This window comes from Amphiura filiformis, chromosome 11 (assembly GCF_039555335.1).
Source record: "Amphiura filiformis chromosome 11, Afil_fr2py, whole genome shotgun sequence".
NCBI classification, from domain to species: domain Eukaryota; kingdom Metazoa; phylum Echinodermata; class Ophiuroidea; order Amphilepidida; family Amphiuridae; genus Amphiura; species Amphiura filiformis.
Window position 1 is genome coordinate 41015132 of NC_092638.1, and position 19707 is coordinate 41034838.

Below are 19707 nucleotides of genomic sequence, written 5' to 3' on the forward strand. Positions count from 1 at the left end.
GGCTTTGTTTGTTTGTATGAAACATAAACGATGCATGATGATGGAGGTGATTTGAATATGAATTAGTTTATTGTCCCCGGTAAGCACAACCCATACCTCTTACCTAGGCTCCCTCTCCCCCACCTATATAACCTCCTCTTCCCTAAGTGTCTCCTTCTCCCCTCCCCCCCCTCTCCTCCCTCTAAATGGGATATATCCTCTATCGTATCTCCTCCCGCTTCCCTTTGCACTTCCATTGCTCTCTCCCATCTGTTTCTCTTTCTCCCTCCTCTTACCTCAGTGTAAGTTTTTGATTTTTACAGGCCTCAACTTCGCCCGCGAGCTTTTTGCGGAATTAATTGATTTGCGTTTCAAACTAATATAGTTCGCTAAAGGAAAATATTTCCCACCTCTGTAAGGCACATCGTGTGGGTCTATATATTATAGATTTGTCAGAATATCCGTTTTGATTTCACTTTTTTGGCTACTGCCAAAATAGCCAACAAAAATGATCGATATTTTTATTGTGGCTTTCAAGATCATCCATGGGCATTCGCGAGTTGATTTTGACAAAATTGGTAGTCGGAATTGAAAAATGTTACAATCAAAACCGAACTTCTGACAAAACTATCAGCGTGTTTATACTGAGCGTACGGCTTTTTGACCCGCTATTTTCCGGGCACAAAATACCGATCATAATCCGGCCACCGTTACCCAGCTTGTTTCTACTGAGACCAGAAAGGCGAGCACATGACCCGGCATGACACGGCAACCGATTACCCAGATCGTTTCTACTGGGCTTGTTATCCGGTATGACCCGGCACGGCACGGCATGGCACGGAATTTGGCCCTCAGTAGAAACACGCAGTAAGACATATAGCTGTATATGATGTGCTTTAGAAAGTTGGGAAATATCTTTCATTAACGAATTATGTTACTTTAAAAAGCAAAAACGTTGACCCCCAAAAAAGCTCGCGGGACAAGTTGAAGCCTGTGAAAATCGAAGATCTTACACTAGAAGCCTAAATTTCACACCTAAGTTTTGATCAATACTTTTGTATAATAATATTTTCCTATTCCTAGTTCAAACTGACTTTCAGGACAAGACTTTCAGAGACATAAATGACCACCGCAATACAAAAGCGCATGGTAGCGCTAAGACATTATTTTTTTTATATTTATCCTACTTATTTTTTGGTCTAATCGAATTCTTAATACAGAACCACGTTCGTTATATAAATTAGATTATGTTATATCATAACCAACCGGTCCCAATATCTCATTGTAAATCCAAACGTTTAGGTTTGAAACACTTATCTAAACATTTCGATATGTTTACTTGTAGCACTAAATTGAACAATGGTAGTGAGCTTTGGTAACAATTGCATTGATCATTTCATAGCATGTGTGTAGAAGAATTCAAATATCACAGATATACTTTTGTAGGTCCTGTGGTTCTTGAGTTATGTCTGTTCTTTCAATTTTTAATAACAATAGTGCTTAACTTTAAACACTACATGTTTATTCATAAACAGGGTGTTTTGTTCTCAAAAGCAATTAGATATTATTTTAATCTAAACGTATGAATTTACAGACTCGTCAAATTGCTTTATTCTTGTTTTTTCACCGCAGGTGCTTTTCTCATTCCGTACTTTTTAATGTTAACATTATGCGGTATTCCGTTGCTCTTGATGGAGTTGGGTGTTGGTCAATATTGTCGTCTTGGGCCGGTTGGAAGTTTAAAAATGTTGTGTCCCTTCCTAAAAGGTAAGTAGTGAGGATATCATTGGGTGAACAAAATATCGGTATCAAAAAGACTTTCAGTTTGGAATTTGCATAAAACTAAAATATCAGCAGGATTAAAAAAAAAGGACGCGAATGATGCGGTATGAGCGGATTAATGTTCGGAAAATGTTTTTGCTCATTCGTATACACTTATATTATTGTGCAGCAAGTTCGGAAATATCTGCTTCGTTTCCACGAGGTTTGGTGCAGACCCTCCTCGGGTCCATGGATATGTGTCGCTTTTAATCAACCCAAAACAAGGACCTTCTGAATCTGGACATAGTTTGGTAGCTACTTCATTCAATAATGCAAAATAACCCTTATCCTAACCAGTAACCCATTGATTTGAGTACCTACCCATAGTTTGGCTTCCATGAAGCAAATGTCATTTTGATGTTGATTTGCTTACAAAACACAAATTGTGCACTCTTCTTTAGAATTAATATCCTCCAAATGTATATAGATAAAAGAGATTTGACTACTGAATGTTTGGATATAAAGTCTGCATAAAAAGTAACGCAGCTGTTATAAATACGCATATAGATTCAAAACAAATAATAATTATTGTTTTCACAATATTTCAACATAGAGAGAAGGATGATTTATTTACACGCATTTTGATACCCCATTCGTCAAATGTTGTTCAATATTAACGATACAGTAGTGCTTTTACAGAAAAATACCCGAATTTAAAAGTTGCAGTTTACAGCGATCAATGGTTATAATGCCAGCAATGTAAACACGTAAAGCCCGCCGTTATCTTCGCGCTTACTTCAAATCAATACAAATAACTGCAACTTTTAAATTGGGGGTATTTTTCTTTCAAAATACTGCTGTATTGTCAATATTGATATAATATTGATGGCTGAGCATGATACCATAACATATCGGATGAGTCATAAAAATATCGGACGAGCCAACGATTATTTGTATGACGAATCCGATATGTTATGGTGTCATGCGAAATAAGCCTCAATATTATCATTATTAGGTTTTCTTAACTCCTAATAACCCTGAAAACATAATAATGATATAATATTGGATGGCTGAGCATGGTACCATAACATATCGGATGAGTCATAAAAATATCGGACGAGCCAACGGCGAGTTCGATATTTGTATGACAAATCCGATATTTTATGGTATCATGCGAAATAAGCCATCCAATATTATCATTATTAGGTTTTCTTAACTCCTAATAACCCTGAAAACATAATAATGAACAAATGGGGTATCAAAATGCGCATAAATAAATCATCCTTCTTTTTATGTTAAAATATAGTGAAAACAATTATTAGTTCTGAATCTATAGGCGTATAGGCCTATATAACATCTTTATTTGAGACGCACTTGTGAAGTATTAGTATTACGAAGGACTTCAGCAACAGTTGTAAGGTGACCTTGTTACTGGCATTTACTTTATCTTCTCATATCAAGGTACTGGAGCAGCTACAGTAATGATAACATTTCTACTGACAACATACTACAATGTAATTATAGCGTGGGCTATATTTTACTTCATTGCATCATTTCAAAGCGAACTACCGTGGAATAAATGTAACCAGACTTGGAACACCGATGATTGTTTTTCAAGTGAAGATTACCTGAGACTAGGGCCTGGCAACAAACCTAATAACACTGTTGCCTCGACACAGGAATACTACGAGTTAGTAATAATTTTCACTTTGAATTATGGTAAAAGCAATAACATTAGGTAAAACATTTTATAAAGATGTCTAAAAAGATTTGAAGCCGTTTCTTTTTAGGAAATATTTACCGGTAGTTTGTTGATAAACAATGATGTCAAGTGGTGTAGGTAGTTTCCCATGCATGAAATAGTTGCTTGCATAATACATCACTCATTGTATAACGTGCATATCTATATCTATAGTGTGCAAAGAAAAAAAATAGCCTGCTTCGATGAATAAACATTACTATAGTCTGGTCGATACAAAATGCGCATTTTTTAAAAAATTTATCTGAAATTAAAAGAACCACTTTTTAGGTAATAAACAGCTGAAGTTGTGGTAGTATTGAGATACAACAATATCATGATAAACAAGAATATGTTCTTCTGGTAAACATTTCTATTGTCTCCGCACATAAGGTAAAAAATAACTTGTTTTTCATTTAGATCTTCAGGCCGCGGGAAACAAACATATTTTGCCTAATATGAGTACAATATATAAAACTCCGGGTCTTTCCCCCATACTGCAGTTACTGTCCGTTTTCCTATACACAATACACAGTGCTCTCACCATTGACGCGTGACCCCTACAAATGATGTACGTTGCAAGAATGGGCACTTGCCTAGTTAACATCACTGTGTGAAAAATAACCAGCCAATATGTTAGGTATTCTCCAAACTTCTAGCAAATATATTTCTCTAACATGACCTAAAATTACAGCTAGGTTAGATGTTCAGAAATAGTCGCACTTTTGTAAAATATGAGTGAGGGCAAGGCATAGCTAGCCAACTCCCCGTGTTAATTGAATGGAGATTTGACCGAAAATATTGGTATCGGACCGCTCACTTCTGAAGGATGCCACAAAAAAACGGTACAAGCTACATCTTAACTATTCTCTGGCAATCATCATGATGAGTTTCTTATATAGTATGCCGAAATTGGGTACTGTAGGTGATTGACAAAGGGTCGCACTTTTCTGATAAATAAGTGACAGTGAACATGAAATATCAGCGCCCATAAACCCAAGTTAGTAGCTAGTTAGTGGAGGCCGTCACGGACTGATTATTGATTATTGAAGTGCCTTATTAATAGATACGCACGATTTAGGGCAAGAAAAACAAACCGGGACACTTTTGGAGACATCATCATCATCATCATCATCATCATCATCATCATCATCATCATCATCATCGACATCATCATCATCATCACTTTCTACATTTTTTCTAAACAACATAGGGCCTACCGTTTTAATATTATATTTTTCTTGAAATGCATGTAACTATTTTTATTGTTTAGAGCGTGATGAAATAAACACTCGATTTTCATCACAAAACAAATATAATGCATAAGAAATCGTTTGTTTTAGAGCGTGATGATGAAATAAAACATCACGATTTTCATCCCGAAACAAAGTAATACATAAGAAATCAATTTTTCGTGAGTGATGAAATAAAACATCAAAATTGTCATCACGAAACAAAGTAATACATGAGAAATCGTTTGTTTTAAAGCGTGATGAAATAAAACATCACGATTTTCATCACAAAACAAAGTAATAGGCCTACAAAAGAAATACATTTTTCGAGAGTGATTAAATAAAACATCACGATTTTCATCACCGAACAAAGTAATACATAAGACATCGTTTGTTTGATTGCAATCAACCGCGACAGTTCGTCTCACACACATAACAATGCACTGCGATCAAATAGGTTGATGACAACATTTGATTGAATGGACTGCACTGCGCCATGATTACGTGCACCGGTTCAAATCCTTTGTTTGGAGCCAATCAATAATTTCACGTACAGCCTCTATGTAATTTAGAGTTTACACACGCTGCAGCTGGGGTAATCGACCGAAGCTGATTGCCGTTAGTGATCGAATGCATGAGCTTATTTGCTTTACTGAATCGATTTACTGGATTAATTTCCTGTTAACTGGGTTTAATGCCACAAAGGTCGAATCGCCTTTGCCATGGACCATGACTGCATCATGCCCAATTATAACGATATTTGATTGGTCACAGTGGTGTAGGTTGGGGTGGGGGGGGGGCAAGTGCCTTTTTGTACTTGCAACCCAATTTTCATCAACACTTCTTGCAAACAACAGCAAACCTGAACTTCTTACACTGCACTTACTATTTGTTCATTAATTAAAACATAATCAACTTTGCAAATTAAAACATTATTTAAAATGCTTGCTTTTGTGTGACTTTAAAAGTATACATTTCGCCAAAAATGTAAAATTAATTACGATAGTTTTGCATTCTGTCGACCATAATTGAATCGTGCCTGAAGTAGGTATGATTAGTGCAAGATGGTCTAAAGATGTAACCATGCGGAACACCAGTATTTACTCTATCCAATTTACGCATATTTGTTACAGTTACAGAGTATTAGACATCAGCACTGGTATAGATGACCCAGGTGGTATTAGAGGGGAGCTAATTGGCTTACTTGTTGTAGCGTGGATTCTAGTGTTCTTATGCTTGTTTAAAGGTGTTGCGTCATCTGGAAAGGTAATACTACATGATATAAAATCTGTAAGCTATTTAGTTGATTGGCTGATCGATATTGCATAGCATATACACATTCCAACACGGGATTTGAACCGGTGTACTTCGCCGTAATCAGTAGCGCAGTGCAGTACATTCAATCAAATGTTGTCATCAACCTATTTGATGGTAGTGCATAAATTTGTTATGTGTGTGAGACGAACTGTCGCGGTAGATTGCAATCATTTGTTAAATGCATTTGAGTAGTCCGCCATATTTAGGGTATGACACATCATATGCACAACATCTATAGCCGTACATGCGCAGGGTATACGCTGGCGAAGTTACGTAATAATCGGATTAACTACCATAGCAATAGGTGAAAACAGTTTTTGAATATACCGCGCTGCACTGATACCTTCACGTGGTACCTCTGCATTGAACCATATCATGCTGATCACTTGCCCCTGTAAGATTAGTATCTTTGAAAAGACCAGTATTGTATTCAATCTATGATTGCAGACATACACAGGTGATGAGTGTAACCTGATTGTAGTGCAGCGCGATATGTTCAAAATTGTTTTCACCTATTGCTATGGTAATTAATCCGATTAATTACGTAACTTTGCCAGCGTATTGAGTACATTATCATTTACATTATGATCATCCTCTCGTGGCAGTGTGTGCAGTTCTCATGAATATTTGGCAAACAGGCCAATGGTGCTCCAATTGTATTGGCGGTGGACGGCGAGATGTAAATTGGGTGATGATGTCACAGCTCAGTATAGTTTGTCACTCGGTCTGTGGTAACTTGTTGTAATGTTCGGTGGTGTCAAATTACATTAAGGTTATTGTTTTATATAAAGGTTAGTCTTGCTTTCCTGCCCCGCGGGGCCCTTATATTGGGGTCCCACTTGTTGTGTTTAGTCGTTGTATGAGAGTCGTCGGCTTCGGGCCTGCCAACCCTGCGGCCTTGATGTTTTACTTATCAAGTAGGACCCCACTATATGGGCTCGCAGGGCAAGAAAGCAAGAGCAAGCTTAATGTAAAACGCATTGAGGTACTTTGTAATAATGCGCTATATTAAGTGTCTGTTTATTATAATAATAATAATTATTATTATTATTATTTAAAAACAAAACATATTCATAGTGTTTTCAAACTGCGCTTAAAAGTTGCCTGAAAACATTCTGAAACGTTGGCACAAAACATTGGAACACATTGTGTAAATATTGACAACGGATTATTTGTCTTATCACAAATAATTTCCAATAACGTTTTCAGCACGTTCTAATACCAATTTTTAATACAGAATGTTTTAAAACCTTGTTTTCGTGACCTTTTGATATCCAGACATTAAAAGTTATGAAAACATTTTATAACTTTTGAAAAAAATAATGTCTTCAAACGTCTTCTTGGTTGCTAACGTTTCATTCGGTGTTTCGTTCTCCAGGTTGTTAACTTCACAGCAACGTTTCCGTATCTTGTACTCTTTGCTCTTCTTATTAACGGGGTCATGCTTGAAGGTGCAATAGAAGGCATCAAATTCTTCCTGATACCAGAATGGGAAAAGTTACTAGAACCTGGCGTAAGATTAATTTGATTATATATACATTCAAATATTCTTACATACATCCAATGACAGTTTCGTGCTAAGACCTGGTACTTTCTGAAATTGTATAACAAAGTCCAGCTCATTATCGGTTGCTTAGTGTTGTCGTCTACCGCAAGCTCCAAGAGGAAGATCGCACTCCGTAGTCAACAATTGTTCCCTTTCAATAAGAGAAATTGTTCAGTCTTAGCATGAAACTGTTCTTGGGAATATGTGACATCGTCATGTTTGATACTTATATCGGATGAAATGGGCATAAAAAGTCCCATGTAATTTGCATTTACTTTTTACTGACTCAAATATGCGTTGTTTTACTTATTTTGTGGGTTAAAATCATACATCCAAGATCAAGTAAATGAAAAAACAAATATCATGCTAAAGTGTTGTTGTCTCGACTGAAGACACGATGCAATCACTATGTCTGTCGGGGAGTGTAGTAGGTGTGTGTATGTTATCAATTTGGTTTTAAGTTTCGTAAAATATAGAAGTGTCATTACTAGGGAACTGTAACAATGATCATTGGATGGGAGAGGGGGCTTATAATACCTTAACGGATGTCGAGGTCAAAGGTCATTTAGAGGTCAGAAAAATAATTTGGTGAATATAAAAGCAAATCAGAGGTCACTGGAGGTCAAAGATTATTCATGGGTCAAATTTCGAAATTTCTCCAATTACACTCAATAGTAATTCAATTGTGAATGATAAATTCAGGCGAGATTTCACCAGCATAGCTGCTCTTGTTTTTAGAAGATAACTTATGCCGGTGTCATAGTTTCTGCCCCTTGCCGCTGAGCGGCGTAACGCTTCATATTATGCCGCTTGTATTTTTCTGCAAGCGGAGCGGCACGCGGCAGCGGCATGACTATGAAAGCCCATGTTGCCGCTCAGCACCGCCAAAAATCGTTTCCTGTTCTCATACGTCAGAGCAGAGCCGCTCCCGATTTGACTTGAGGTTAACTACTAGCGATGCTACCGCTTGGACAAAGCGGTGGAGGTGGAGTGATCGATATATCGGCTTGCCGCTGGTCACCTTTAGCATTTCTGGTGCGATTGCGCAGTGAATCAAAATTGTCGTTAGAGCGGCAAGGCGGCAAGCGGCAGAAAAGTATGAAACCAGCATAATTCTTACGAATTTTTCTTAACAGGTATGGGTTGCGGCTGCTGCACAAAATTTAGGCTCGATAGGAATCGCCTTCGGCTCTATGATTGCATTATCTAGTTATAACAAATTCCATAGCGACACTCTATTACGAGATACCTTCCTTGTAAGCCTGTTGAATGCAGCTACCAGTATATTTGCATCATTTGTCATCTTTTCTGTGATTGGTTACATTGCTCATATTCAGGGTGAAGATGTTGAAGATGTTGTTACAGATGGTAAGTCTTATTGATACAAAACCTGTAGGGCCTCTTACCACTTGGGAATAACGTTAGCGAAAAGTGGCAAAATATTTGGGTTTGGGTGAGTTTGAGATTATGCAATTTCTTTGATTATTAGATATTTGTTTAATCAATATAGAATACATTTTGTGTAATTTTCGGTTAAGATATTCTTGTCGTAATATGTTGATCAAATCGAGTAAATTTTCTACATATTGCATGACATGGATGGGTACTAATCATTTTGGACTGTTTCCCTTCGACCCACCTCGTCACGAAAGAGGCAATTGAATACACTCTGAAGACGAGTGGGATGACAGGGGCCATATCAGGTTTTAACCATATTCACATAGATCTTACAGTTCTTATATGAAACGAAACTTTTGGGCGTTTTCCCTCGCTCTCGAAAAACCGGCGGCGGCGACATACTTTTATCAGGCCTTGGAATCTCCTTTATAGAACCCATATCATTCCTCTTGTGTCTCAGCTTATTTGTGTTAATATTTGAGTGCAAACACCTCTAGGTTATGCTCCCTTCCGACAGCCTTAAATCGTCTTTTTACTGCCCGTTGCACTGTCGTTTCAGGTCCTGGTCTAGTGTTTGTCGTCTACCCAGCCGCCTTTGACACCATGCCAGTACCTCAACTCTGGTCAGCATTGTTCTTCTTTATGTTAATATGTCTCGGAATTGACAGCCAGGTATAATAGTAGGTATATCACCTCAAAAATAAGGGCAGCAGAAACACGTTATTTAATGTTTCTACATGAATGACCTTTATTAAAGCATCAAAAATCAAAAAACCGAATTGAAATCGGTCAATGCATTGTGACGTAGTCTCAATTTTAAGATGCTCATAAATGGAATGCAAATCTGCCACAAATTGCTATAATTACAAAATTGACACATTTCGAGATTTTGAAGGTTTATTTGGACACTTGCTTGAAAAAGCAACGTTAATTTAAGTATCACAGGTTAATTGCCTATCTTTTTTAACTTCGCCAAAGAAAACAAAATTAAAAAATCTATCATTAAATCATTATAATAAATTAACCAAATATACTATTTTAGCAATTCCGGCCAATCTGCAGACAAATAAAAGTTGAAAAAATGACTAAGTTCAGCTAATTAATATGCAAAATTGATGCCAAAAGAAAACCGTACATGATATCAGGGTGCGGTTTTTTCACAAACATATGTATACAAAGTTCTTTCAATTGATAACAAAAAAATACACAAAAAAGTAATCAATTATGCAAATTAGCTTATTACAGCTAATTATGTATTCATGATATTATTATGTAAATTAGGCATGAGTAATTTTGTTTTGTTTTTCAATATTTAATGAAAGTCTTTTCATTCATCATGAATTTGTCAAGTATGAACCTGTTATGATGTTGAGTAAAGAATCTGCAGTTAATTACTTTAATATAATACAAAAAATACAAACTGAGACATTTTGATGGTGTCTGGAATAGAATTTTAAATTTTTCTGTAAATATGGTATGTGCCACCATTGCTCAAAGCCAAATCCGAAAAGTAAAAATAAAAAATCAATTGCAATGAGACTTTAAATTAACATTTTGTTATCTGGATTAATAAGGGAATAGAAACGGTAAAAGGAACAGCCCCTCTACTATAGCGTGTATACAAAAATGGTGTGGCCTTGGACACACACAATGACTTAGAGCTATTGTGGTTTGGAATATTACTCCCTTTAAACTCACTTAAAAAATGTTTTGTTTCAAATCGTTTTCCTCAAGTGTGCCATTCGTTGTCGACGGAAATAATTTACATGCTTAGAAAGATTAGTATTTCAGCTAAATGGTGGTAGATCTTGATTTTTCAAAATTCCTATATTTATTGATTTATGAGGGATCTTCAACAATCCATAAAAACAGGTAGTAGCTCTTAAACGAAGCAATATTTATTTTAAAGAAACCCGATGGTAGTCACAGAAAGGTTTCACACACCATATATCAAAAATTCAAACAATTGTGATAAATAGCACATATGAGGAAATTAATTTTTCGGCATGGATGTTTGTCAAAATTGAACAACTTTTATGCGCGCGCTTTTCAATTTACTGTTATGCTTGCATGCACAGTGTGGCAGAAGTATTGTGCAGCCACTGTGACATGCCTAATAATAGTATTATATGAAAGTACATTATGCATGTGTTTTCGAGCATTTAATTATTTAGTGTTCCTAAAGTGATGAAATCTATGATGAAATAGGACAATTCTATCTAGGAACCCAGGACTTGCTGCGTTACATAAACTTAATGTTAAAGTCCCATTCAGTGATCCCAGCGAAATTGTTTATTAATTGCTTAAAAGTGAAGAATAAGTCATTTTGAAATGAAAAATGTGGCAAAAAACAAAGAAAACGGCAGTATTTAAATACTGTCAGTAAATAACAGATTTCCTATTTCATTATATATTTCATCATTTTAGGAAAACCAAATAATTAAATAAATTACAGATACATGTAAATGCCTTATTTTGTCTTAAATACATGGCTTTCGGCTGAACCACTAACAGGCTATGTCAATAACAAAGGTACCAAAATCTGAATTTCGATGATTTTTACAATCGTCCGGATTAGCAAATCACTGAATGGGCCTTTAAGTAATGAGTCATATTCATTTTCGAAACAAGTGACGAGAGCTGACTTGCGTTACCTTAATTCTTTTAAATTTAAGAAAGTCCATTATATCCATAACTCTATAAGATTAAACTGTTGTTGTTGTTGATTTCATTTTATTAATAGTTTGCCATGGTTGAGGTTGTGGTCGCTACCTTTCAAGATGGGTTTCCTTCTCTTCGCAAATTTTATTTTAATCGTAAAGAGATCCTGGTAGCTTATATTTGTATATTTACCTTGCTCCTTGGATTACCTAACGTCACCAGGGTAAGTGAAATGATTACAATTCGAGGGCTCGCTACCACAGTAAACTCTAAAATAGCAATTTTGAGAAAAGGAGAGAAAATAATCTCCATAGAAATGCAATATTTTGACACGGACTCCTGCATCTGATTTAACTGGTGTTGTCAGCTTCATTTATCAAAATGTAATTTTCACTAAAAATTGCCATCCCATATCATTGTTGTCAACGGCAATTTTATCATCATCATCATCATCATTATCATCATCATCATCATCATCATCATCATCATCATCATCATCATCATCATCATCATCATCATCATCATTATCATTATCATCATCATCATCATCATCATCATCATCATCATCGTCATCGTCATCGTCGTCGTCGTCGTCGTCGTCATCCTCCTCATTATCACCATCATCTTCTTCATCATCGTCGTCATTCTACACCACCTCCACTTCCTCATCCTCATCATTATCTCCATCATTATCATCATCATCATCATCATCATCTTCATTGTCATCGTCGTCGTCGTCATCCTCCTCATTATCATCCTCCTCTTCTTCATCATCGTCGTCATTCTACACCACCTGCACTTCCTGATCCTCATCATGGGTTGCATCATTATCTCCATCGTCATCGTCGTCGTCGTCATCATCATCATCATCATCATCATCATCATCATCATCATCATCATCATCATCATCATCATTTGCAGGATATAAGCAGCTAAACTTATATCAATAGAGCAAAGTATTCTACTTTGAATAGAGGGTATGATAATGTGTCGCCTATAAAAATGAGCTGTTGATACGATTTTTTCTGATGGGTTTTTTTTACTTATCTTTTCTTAAAGGGTGGTATTTATTACTTTCAAGTGGTGGATTGGTACATTGCTGTTGTTTCCGTATTTTTCATTGCTATATGTGAAGTAGCGGCCGTTAGTTGGTTTTACGGTAAGCTCCTTCAATACATTTTCAGTATATTCACTGCTAGAAGTCCTCATGGTCTTTAAAAATAGTCAAAAGCGATCAACCTCAATACCAATAATGGCAATGTCTATTACCTTAAATCTAATATTTCAACCTGTATCATTATCAAACCATGGCTAAGTAATTAGCCCTTTAGTCGTCTCTTTAAATCGAAGATTAAGGCCGCTACACACTCCAAGTATTCGACGTAGAATATTCGATGTAAGGGACTGTTGCGTTATTGACCCGCAGAATTTTCCGGGTCGGACGATCAAGGTAGACTAATGCATAATCGGGCCGTGTTCTGTACATCATCGTCCCCTGGAATCACTGAAGAATGAAAAGGTCATTCATAAACCAGATAATTGAGATGAGCATCACGACCGCCCGCCGTGAGAATCGATCTTGTAATTTGCCGGTACTCGATGCTATTGTTATAATTGGTAATAACTTCTCAAAACCACTTATCACAACACAAAAGGAAGCTGACCGCATGTAATTCAGTATCGAAGTTACGTAATGTTACTATGTCAACGGGATCACGCGCTAGAGTAATGAACCACGATCGAAATGATCACCACATAAAGTATATGGCACTCGAAGGCATACCAAAGTAGCGTGATCCGGTAACCAAGAGAATTACGTAACCACTTCGATGCTGAATAGCATTTCGCTGTCAAATGTTTGATTCTGATCGATGATTGCTATTATAATAAAATAATTATAAGAAACATTTTATTAAATTTCATCATTAATTTTATAATAAGTGTCATATTTTGTTTCATTTTTTATTTTTTACTGACGCAATTGATGTTATACCACGTAAAATACGGGCCGAAATTGCTATCAATACATACCGCGGCGAAAACTCCTGACGAAAACAACGATAAAACATTGCTGAGAATGACTTGTCATGTGACAATTTACTGTATAACCCTGTCCCAAAAGAAAAAAATGGTCTGAACACCTTTATTTCATACCTTATTCTTTATCTTGTTCTATTTCACTCTGTTTTTCCGTGTCATGTGTGAGTTACTATATATATAGTTAAACTTTTTTTTAAATAATAATAAGCATTAGGCCTATATACAAATTTGCTTTTGAAAGTTATTTATTTTAAATCTTACACAATCTAAAAAAAAATAAAGTTTTATTAATTCTATAGTCAAAAAGTCAAAAGTAGAGAAAAAAACCTTCAGCAGTATTGACATATTTTCTTAAGAACTATTCGATCTGTTTGGAAAATAGTAGGCCTATATGTTTTTAATAATTTTGGCTAAAAACCTAGTAGGCCTACACGCAAATTAATAACTCAAAATGTATACTGGTAGCACGCACTATATTTTGGATCTGAGCCAATCAGCAGTGGTATAGCCACTGGGAGCCGGAGGTATATAACCCCCACAGAAATTTTTCAGGGATAAAATGGGAACAGCAACGAGAAAAATGTCGTTAAAATTACTAAAAACGGGACGAGAAAAATGACAAATGGGACGAATATTTGGCTATTCTACTTCACTCTAAAAGGCTGGCTATACTGTTGCAAATCATGCTCTCGAATCACAACCAAGTAATATAAAAACACGATTTTCTTAAAGTGCATTCTACTTTTAACAGATTATATGATGAAATATAAACTAGGCCTAAACGAAAGCCCCCAAAGTTAAAATTCAATATGACCCTAAAGATACATAAATAAATATGTCAAAATAAAAATGAATTACTATTGAATAAAAAACAAGAAACGGCTTAAATATTGAAATGAAAAATGAATATGATAGATGAATATTAAATAAATAAATAAATAAATAAACAAATAAATATAAAGAGTTAAACAAGCAAATAAATATATACATGGTCAGATATTGAGATGGATATTCATGCAAATAAATCGGATAGGTCAATAAATGGGTAAGTTGGGGCAAAGATAAGTAAACAGATAGATAAATTAATGAATTAAAATAAATAAGCAAATGATGCGTATACGTAGCTCGATGATTGCGACATGGTCAAAACATTTTTTTTGGGGGGGGAGTTTTGTCTCGCAATTTAAAAAAAAGTAAAAGCAAGAAACGTACACTAATTATACCTTCATAATCAGCATTGCCTCCGTCACATACAAAGATGATCAGATGAGTGGAAAGTTGCAAAGAGTTTGAGAAAGGAAGGAATTTTTTCATAAAAATACATCACGTATTTCGATAAATTTATCATCTTGAATAGATGCAAAATTGTGTCAAGCAGTACATATGTCCGCAAACGTGCTTGATAAATGCATAATACGTATTACCGTCAAAAGAGATAACATGTTTGCATCCAGTTCTTTTACGTCAAAAGTTATAGATAAAATTGTAAAGCTTTTTCAATGAAATAAAAATTATGTTTATACAGCTAAAACATGTTTAACATTGTCTTTCTTGTTGCGAAAGTTTAATCGAATAAATGTTTATAGCTTGGGCAGGATCGTCCATAAAGCATGATAAGTAGGCATATTATAATATTGCTCGTGATTTAAATGTTGTATCATTTTATTTATTATTAATTAAAGAAATATATAGTAATTTAAGACGGTTTAATCAGGAATCGGAATAACATAGTTTATAAAAACTAGTCCAGTACTCCAGTTACAATCAATGTAATCGGTGATAAAACTAATTGACCACTTCAGCATAGCAAAGCACTTGAAATTGGCCACCGCAAATTGCTGTTTGAATACACGATCGATCTCGGGGTCATCATGGTCATGCTTCTTCCGTCCCGGTCTTTGAAGTTCATCGGGTAGCTAAGCTTGTTTCGTCCCGGGTCGTCCCGGGCAGGTCTTTCGGGTCAATAACGCAACAGTCCCTAACATGTCTTCGATATTTAATATATTCCCATATTATTTCCAGCAATGTTGAAGTTATAACGAATATTTGATGACGTAAAACCGATATATGTTATGTAGAATATCTGGTGGAAATGTATTATGAAGTTAAACATTACTGGAAATAGAATGGGAATATATTTTCTTTGCATTCACTCCTTACTTCCTGTGATTGCTGTCAGTCATGTGCCAACATTTTAATGTGATAGCAACGTGATCTGTCCATTTACGTAGGCTACCCCAGTTTAAATCCTTACATGCCCTATGATATGGTCTTATTACTTCACATACGGGTGTGTTTTTAAAATGGAGCCACCCATTCAGGTAACCCCATTTGGAATTCACAATCCCTGTGTGGAAGATTAAGGTAATGTCTTCCAATTGCAAGTGGAATAGCCCAATGCCACTGTAAAAATATGTGCAGTTTGCATCTCAGTATTATGAATTTTAAAACATTTAACATGTTTAATATGCAAGATTTTCTATTTGTGTGACATTTTTCTTTTTAATGCCGTAAACAGGGGCCAACAGATTGGGTCGCAATATTCGACAAATGACTGGGTCTTACCCTAATATATATTTCCGATTTTGTTGGTATGTGCTGTCACCAATATTTATACTGGTAGGTGCTGTATACGACCTGTATGATTGTCAGATATTGATTGAGAATTTTAGTGTAGGAATACCCTCTTTGCAATAGCTGCCTTATAGACATTTAACAATTCCTGCATCTATATTTTACACAGCTACGAATAAGACACATGCATGGCAGATATGACAGATATGGTATTCTTGCACTAAGCCCTCGACATATTCTTCTAGAAATCTAATATTTTAAAGAAACAACCACAAACTTGCACCCAATCTTTAATAAGTTAACATCTCAAAAGGTAATTAACCCCCCTTAAATAATGGCCATTATTCAAAAACCAATACCTGTACTCTTTAGCTCTGATTTAAGACCTTATTTGTTATAATTGGTTGAGAATTAAAGAAACGGTGATCGAAAAAATATGCGGCTATTGGCTGATGGTTCTTATTATGACATATCAATCATTCTGTCTTTGTTTAGGATATACAGCGGGTGAACGTAACTGGTACCTTAATTTTTTGGCTTACTGTATATAAACCCACGCGATGTACCTTATAGAGTTGTAAAAATCTATCTTTAGCGACCTGTATTAGTTTGAAACGCTAAAACGTTAAGACCAAAAAAAGCTCATGGGCAATGTACAGGCCTGTAAAAATCAAAAATCTTACACTAAACGACACAATTTAAATTTCATGCCAAATGTTAACACCAGGATATTTGTTTAAATATTTATCTAAGCACTATCGTCATCTGACATTACTCTAAAAATACTATTATTATTTTATTTGACCGAGAAAATTAATTTCAAAGCAAAAAGGTGTATCTCAGAATTTTGTTGATTTCAAGATGTATCGATCGACTTCCAGCACGACTATGCATAACAATAGAGAGTCGTCAGTAGCGTTCTGAGTGATTAGGCAAAAAGAGGCAACGCCATTATATAAATTATTTAAAGCATTAGAAACTAAGTTAGATACTGTACCATTACTTTTATTTTTTCAGGTCATACTGGTTTTCAACATTGTTGATTTCAATCCCGTTAAATATGGCGAGTACGAATACCCATCGTGGGCTCAAGGGTTGGGATGGTGTGTTGCCGCCCTTTCCATGATATGGATACCGATTGGCACTATACATGCTCTTATTAAAGGCGATGGATCCATCACCCAGGTAAGACTAACAAACCAAAAAGGACGAAAGATATGCCATCACTGCTCGTTTAGCATTTGGTTCTCGTGAGACAGACACTGAAAATGTGTGATGTGAAAGAAGCCACAATGAAACGTTTTTCTACCTCTCTCAACCGGTCAGTCTTAAAAACGATGCAGAAATATCTTGATCAGACATAAAATAGAATGTTTCGTGAACTCTGAAAATGTAAAACTTGGGAGAAAATATATCTGCATTATCTTAATGATGGAGCCAAATAGTGTGAGAGTGTATATAATAATAATATATAATTGTGTATATTTTACATAATTATACTAGTCCAGGTTAAACACACTCTCGTACTGACGTTTCGATAGCTACCAGCTATCTTTCTCAATGCTACTGTTGTGGTGATGATCGTTGAACAGGTGTTTTCGATCGCTGCTTGGCAACGGAGTTGCCAGACGATTTCTCCATCAACAGGTCGTCAAAGATGTCACTTAGATTATATTGGCCCTCGTCTCAGTTCATTGTGGTGCCTAACTTTCTGATGGTGGTGGCCTCTTTTATCCATCTGTCTTGTGTATTTATCTCTCTCTTTACCGACAATCTTGTTGATGGAGAATTCGTCTTGCAAAGATCAACAACAGCTGTTCAACGATCATCACATCAACAGTATCATTGAGAATGATAGCTAGCAGCTATCGAAACGTCTGCACGTAAGTTTGTTGAACCTGGACTAGTATATGAAAAATATATAGTATTGTGGAACAGTTCTGATGAATTTATTCAATAATATATAATTGTGTTGTATGTTTTCTTTTGTTATTCAATTCAGCGGTTACTAACCAGCTTCAAATCTGAAATAGACGAAGGCACATATGAAGGAGAGATGGATCAGACTATTGTGACTTGTGAATTCCCTCCTTCTTATGACGACACTATGGCAGGACCAGAGGATATTGACATGAAACAAATAAAGCACGAATCCTAGTTGCCACTGACTATTAAGTTTTGTGATTGTAACGACAAACGCGACATGATGGCTCTTGTTTCTGCTTCGACACGACACTGAAGATTCATGTACGATATATGAAGCTATATGATATGCTCTTGACTGACGTGATTATCGATATATTTGTTTGTACCCTTTGTTAGAAACTTAAAAGTTATAGCAAGCAGTTTCGGATTTCATTTCAGTTTGTTAATCGTTTGGTTTGAAGTTACCTGGTTTAAATATACAAAAGGAATGTTTAAATTTCGCAGTGCACTATTCACGAGCAGAGAAATCGAACATGTCAATTTACATTCCCTGTGAAAAAGTATAGACCATTGAATTTTTTGCTATCGAGATTACAAACGAATGATATAAATGATACTCGAGTGATATAAACAACATCTACTCATATGCTTCTCGCATGCAGGAGGATATAGAAAGCTATATGACTTCCAATATAGGTTATTTGACTTTGATTAAAGTTATCTATTACTCGAAAGAAATGAGAAGAGAGCGAGAGAGAAGAGAGAGAGGGAAAGAGTGTGGGGGTAAGGGGAGGAAGAAAGAGAGCATTGGAAGTGGAAAGGGAAGGAGGGGAGAGGAGAGCTCGAGAGTGGAGTTGAAGAGTGTGTGGGGAGGAGATATCGAGTGTAGGGAGAGGCGGGGATAAGGAGACACTGGGGAGAGGGAAGAGGGGGTTATATAGGTTGAGGAGAGGGAACCTAGGTAATTAGAGGTATGGGTTGTAGTCCGGCTGCCAGTGACGTTGTTTTGGTGTCCATAGTTTTGTTTATGATGGATATGGCTTCTCAAGACCACCAACTTCAAAAATAAGTTTACTGGAACTCTGTCAGCATTGAGCATTTTGAGATACGGCGAGTCAAAGTTCACACAGAGGTCAAAATTCAAATTGCTCGAATGCTGTTGAAAAGGTCTCCAAACTATTCCTCTTGTCATGGCGATCCAGAAAAAGTATACTTTTACCTATCTGAGACATTCCCTTCTGGAGTTATAAGCAGAAACGTCAAAGGTCACGATTTGACCTCCATAGGGGTCAAAACCTAAAAAATACTCCGATTTGTATGAAAATAGTCTCAGATTTTTTGTCTTCTATTAACAATTAAAAAACAGAATAGTTTGCCATAGCTAGGATATTTCGTTACTATGGTAACGTGGTGATAAAGGTCAATGTCCACTGAATCATATATAGACCTGGCCCTTTTGCTATGTTACCATGGTTACCCATGTAAGGAAGCATCATACACAATACAAACTTTATTGCATTTTTTTTCTAATTATT

General features: G+C 36.0%; 1 protein-coding gene across 1 annotated transcript; it reads left to right on the top strand.

Moving 5' to 3' along the window:
• The first annotated feature begins 1651 nt into the window (after positions 1 to 1651).
• Positions 1652 to 18963, top strand: LOC140164847 (sodium- and chloride-dependent GABA transporter ine-like). The gene is made up of 11 exons (XM_072188224.1): positions 1652 to 1746; positions 3202 to 3430; positions 5844 to 5976; positions 7406 to 7540; positions 8710 to 8941; positions 9531 to 9643; positions 11715 to 11855; positions 12692 to 12791; positions 16191 to 16291; positions 17264 to 17431; positions 18249 to 18963. Exons 1-11 carry the CDS (start codon positions 1671 to 1673, stop codon positions 18402 to 18404), a joined length of 1584 nt encoding a protein of 527 aa, XP_072044325.1. The 5' UTR covers positions 1652 to 1670; the 3' UTR covers positions 18405 to 18963.
• Positions 18964 to 19707: the final 744 nt, after the last annotated feature.

Bases quoted from the DNA above. Each gene is read 5' to 3' on its own strand.
- LOC140164847 (XM_072188224.1), top strand. From the start codon at position 1,671: ATGGAGTTGGGTGTTGGTCAATATTGTCGTCTTGGGCCGGTTGGAAGT. The intron at 1,747-3,201 runs GTAAGTAGTGAG...TCTCATATCAAG, and splicing joins GTTGTGTCCCTTCCTAAAAG to GTACTGGAGCAGCTACAGTA. The intron at 9,644-11,714 runs GTATAATAGTAG...TTTTATTAATAG, and splicing joins GTCTCGGAATTGACAGCCAG to TTTGCCATGGTTGAGGTTGT.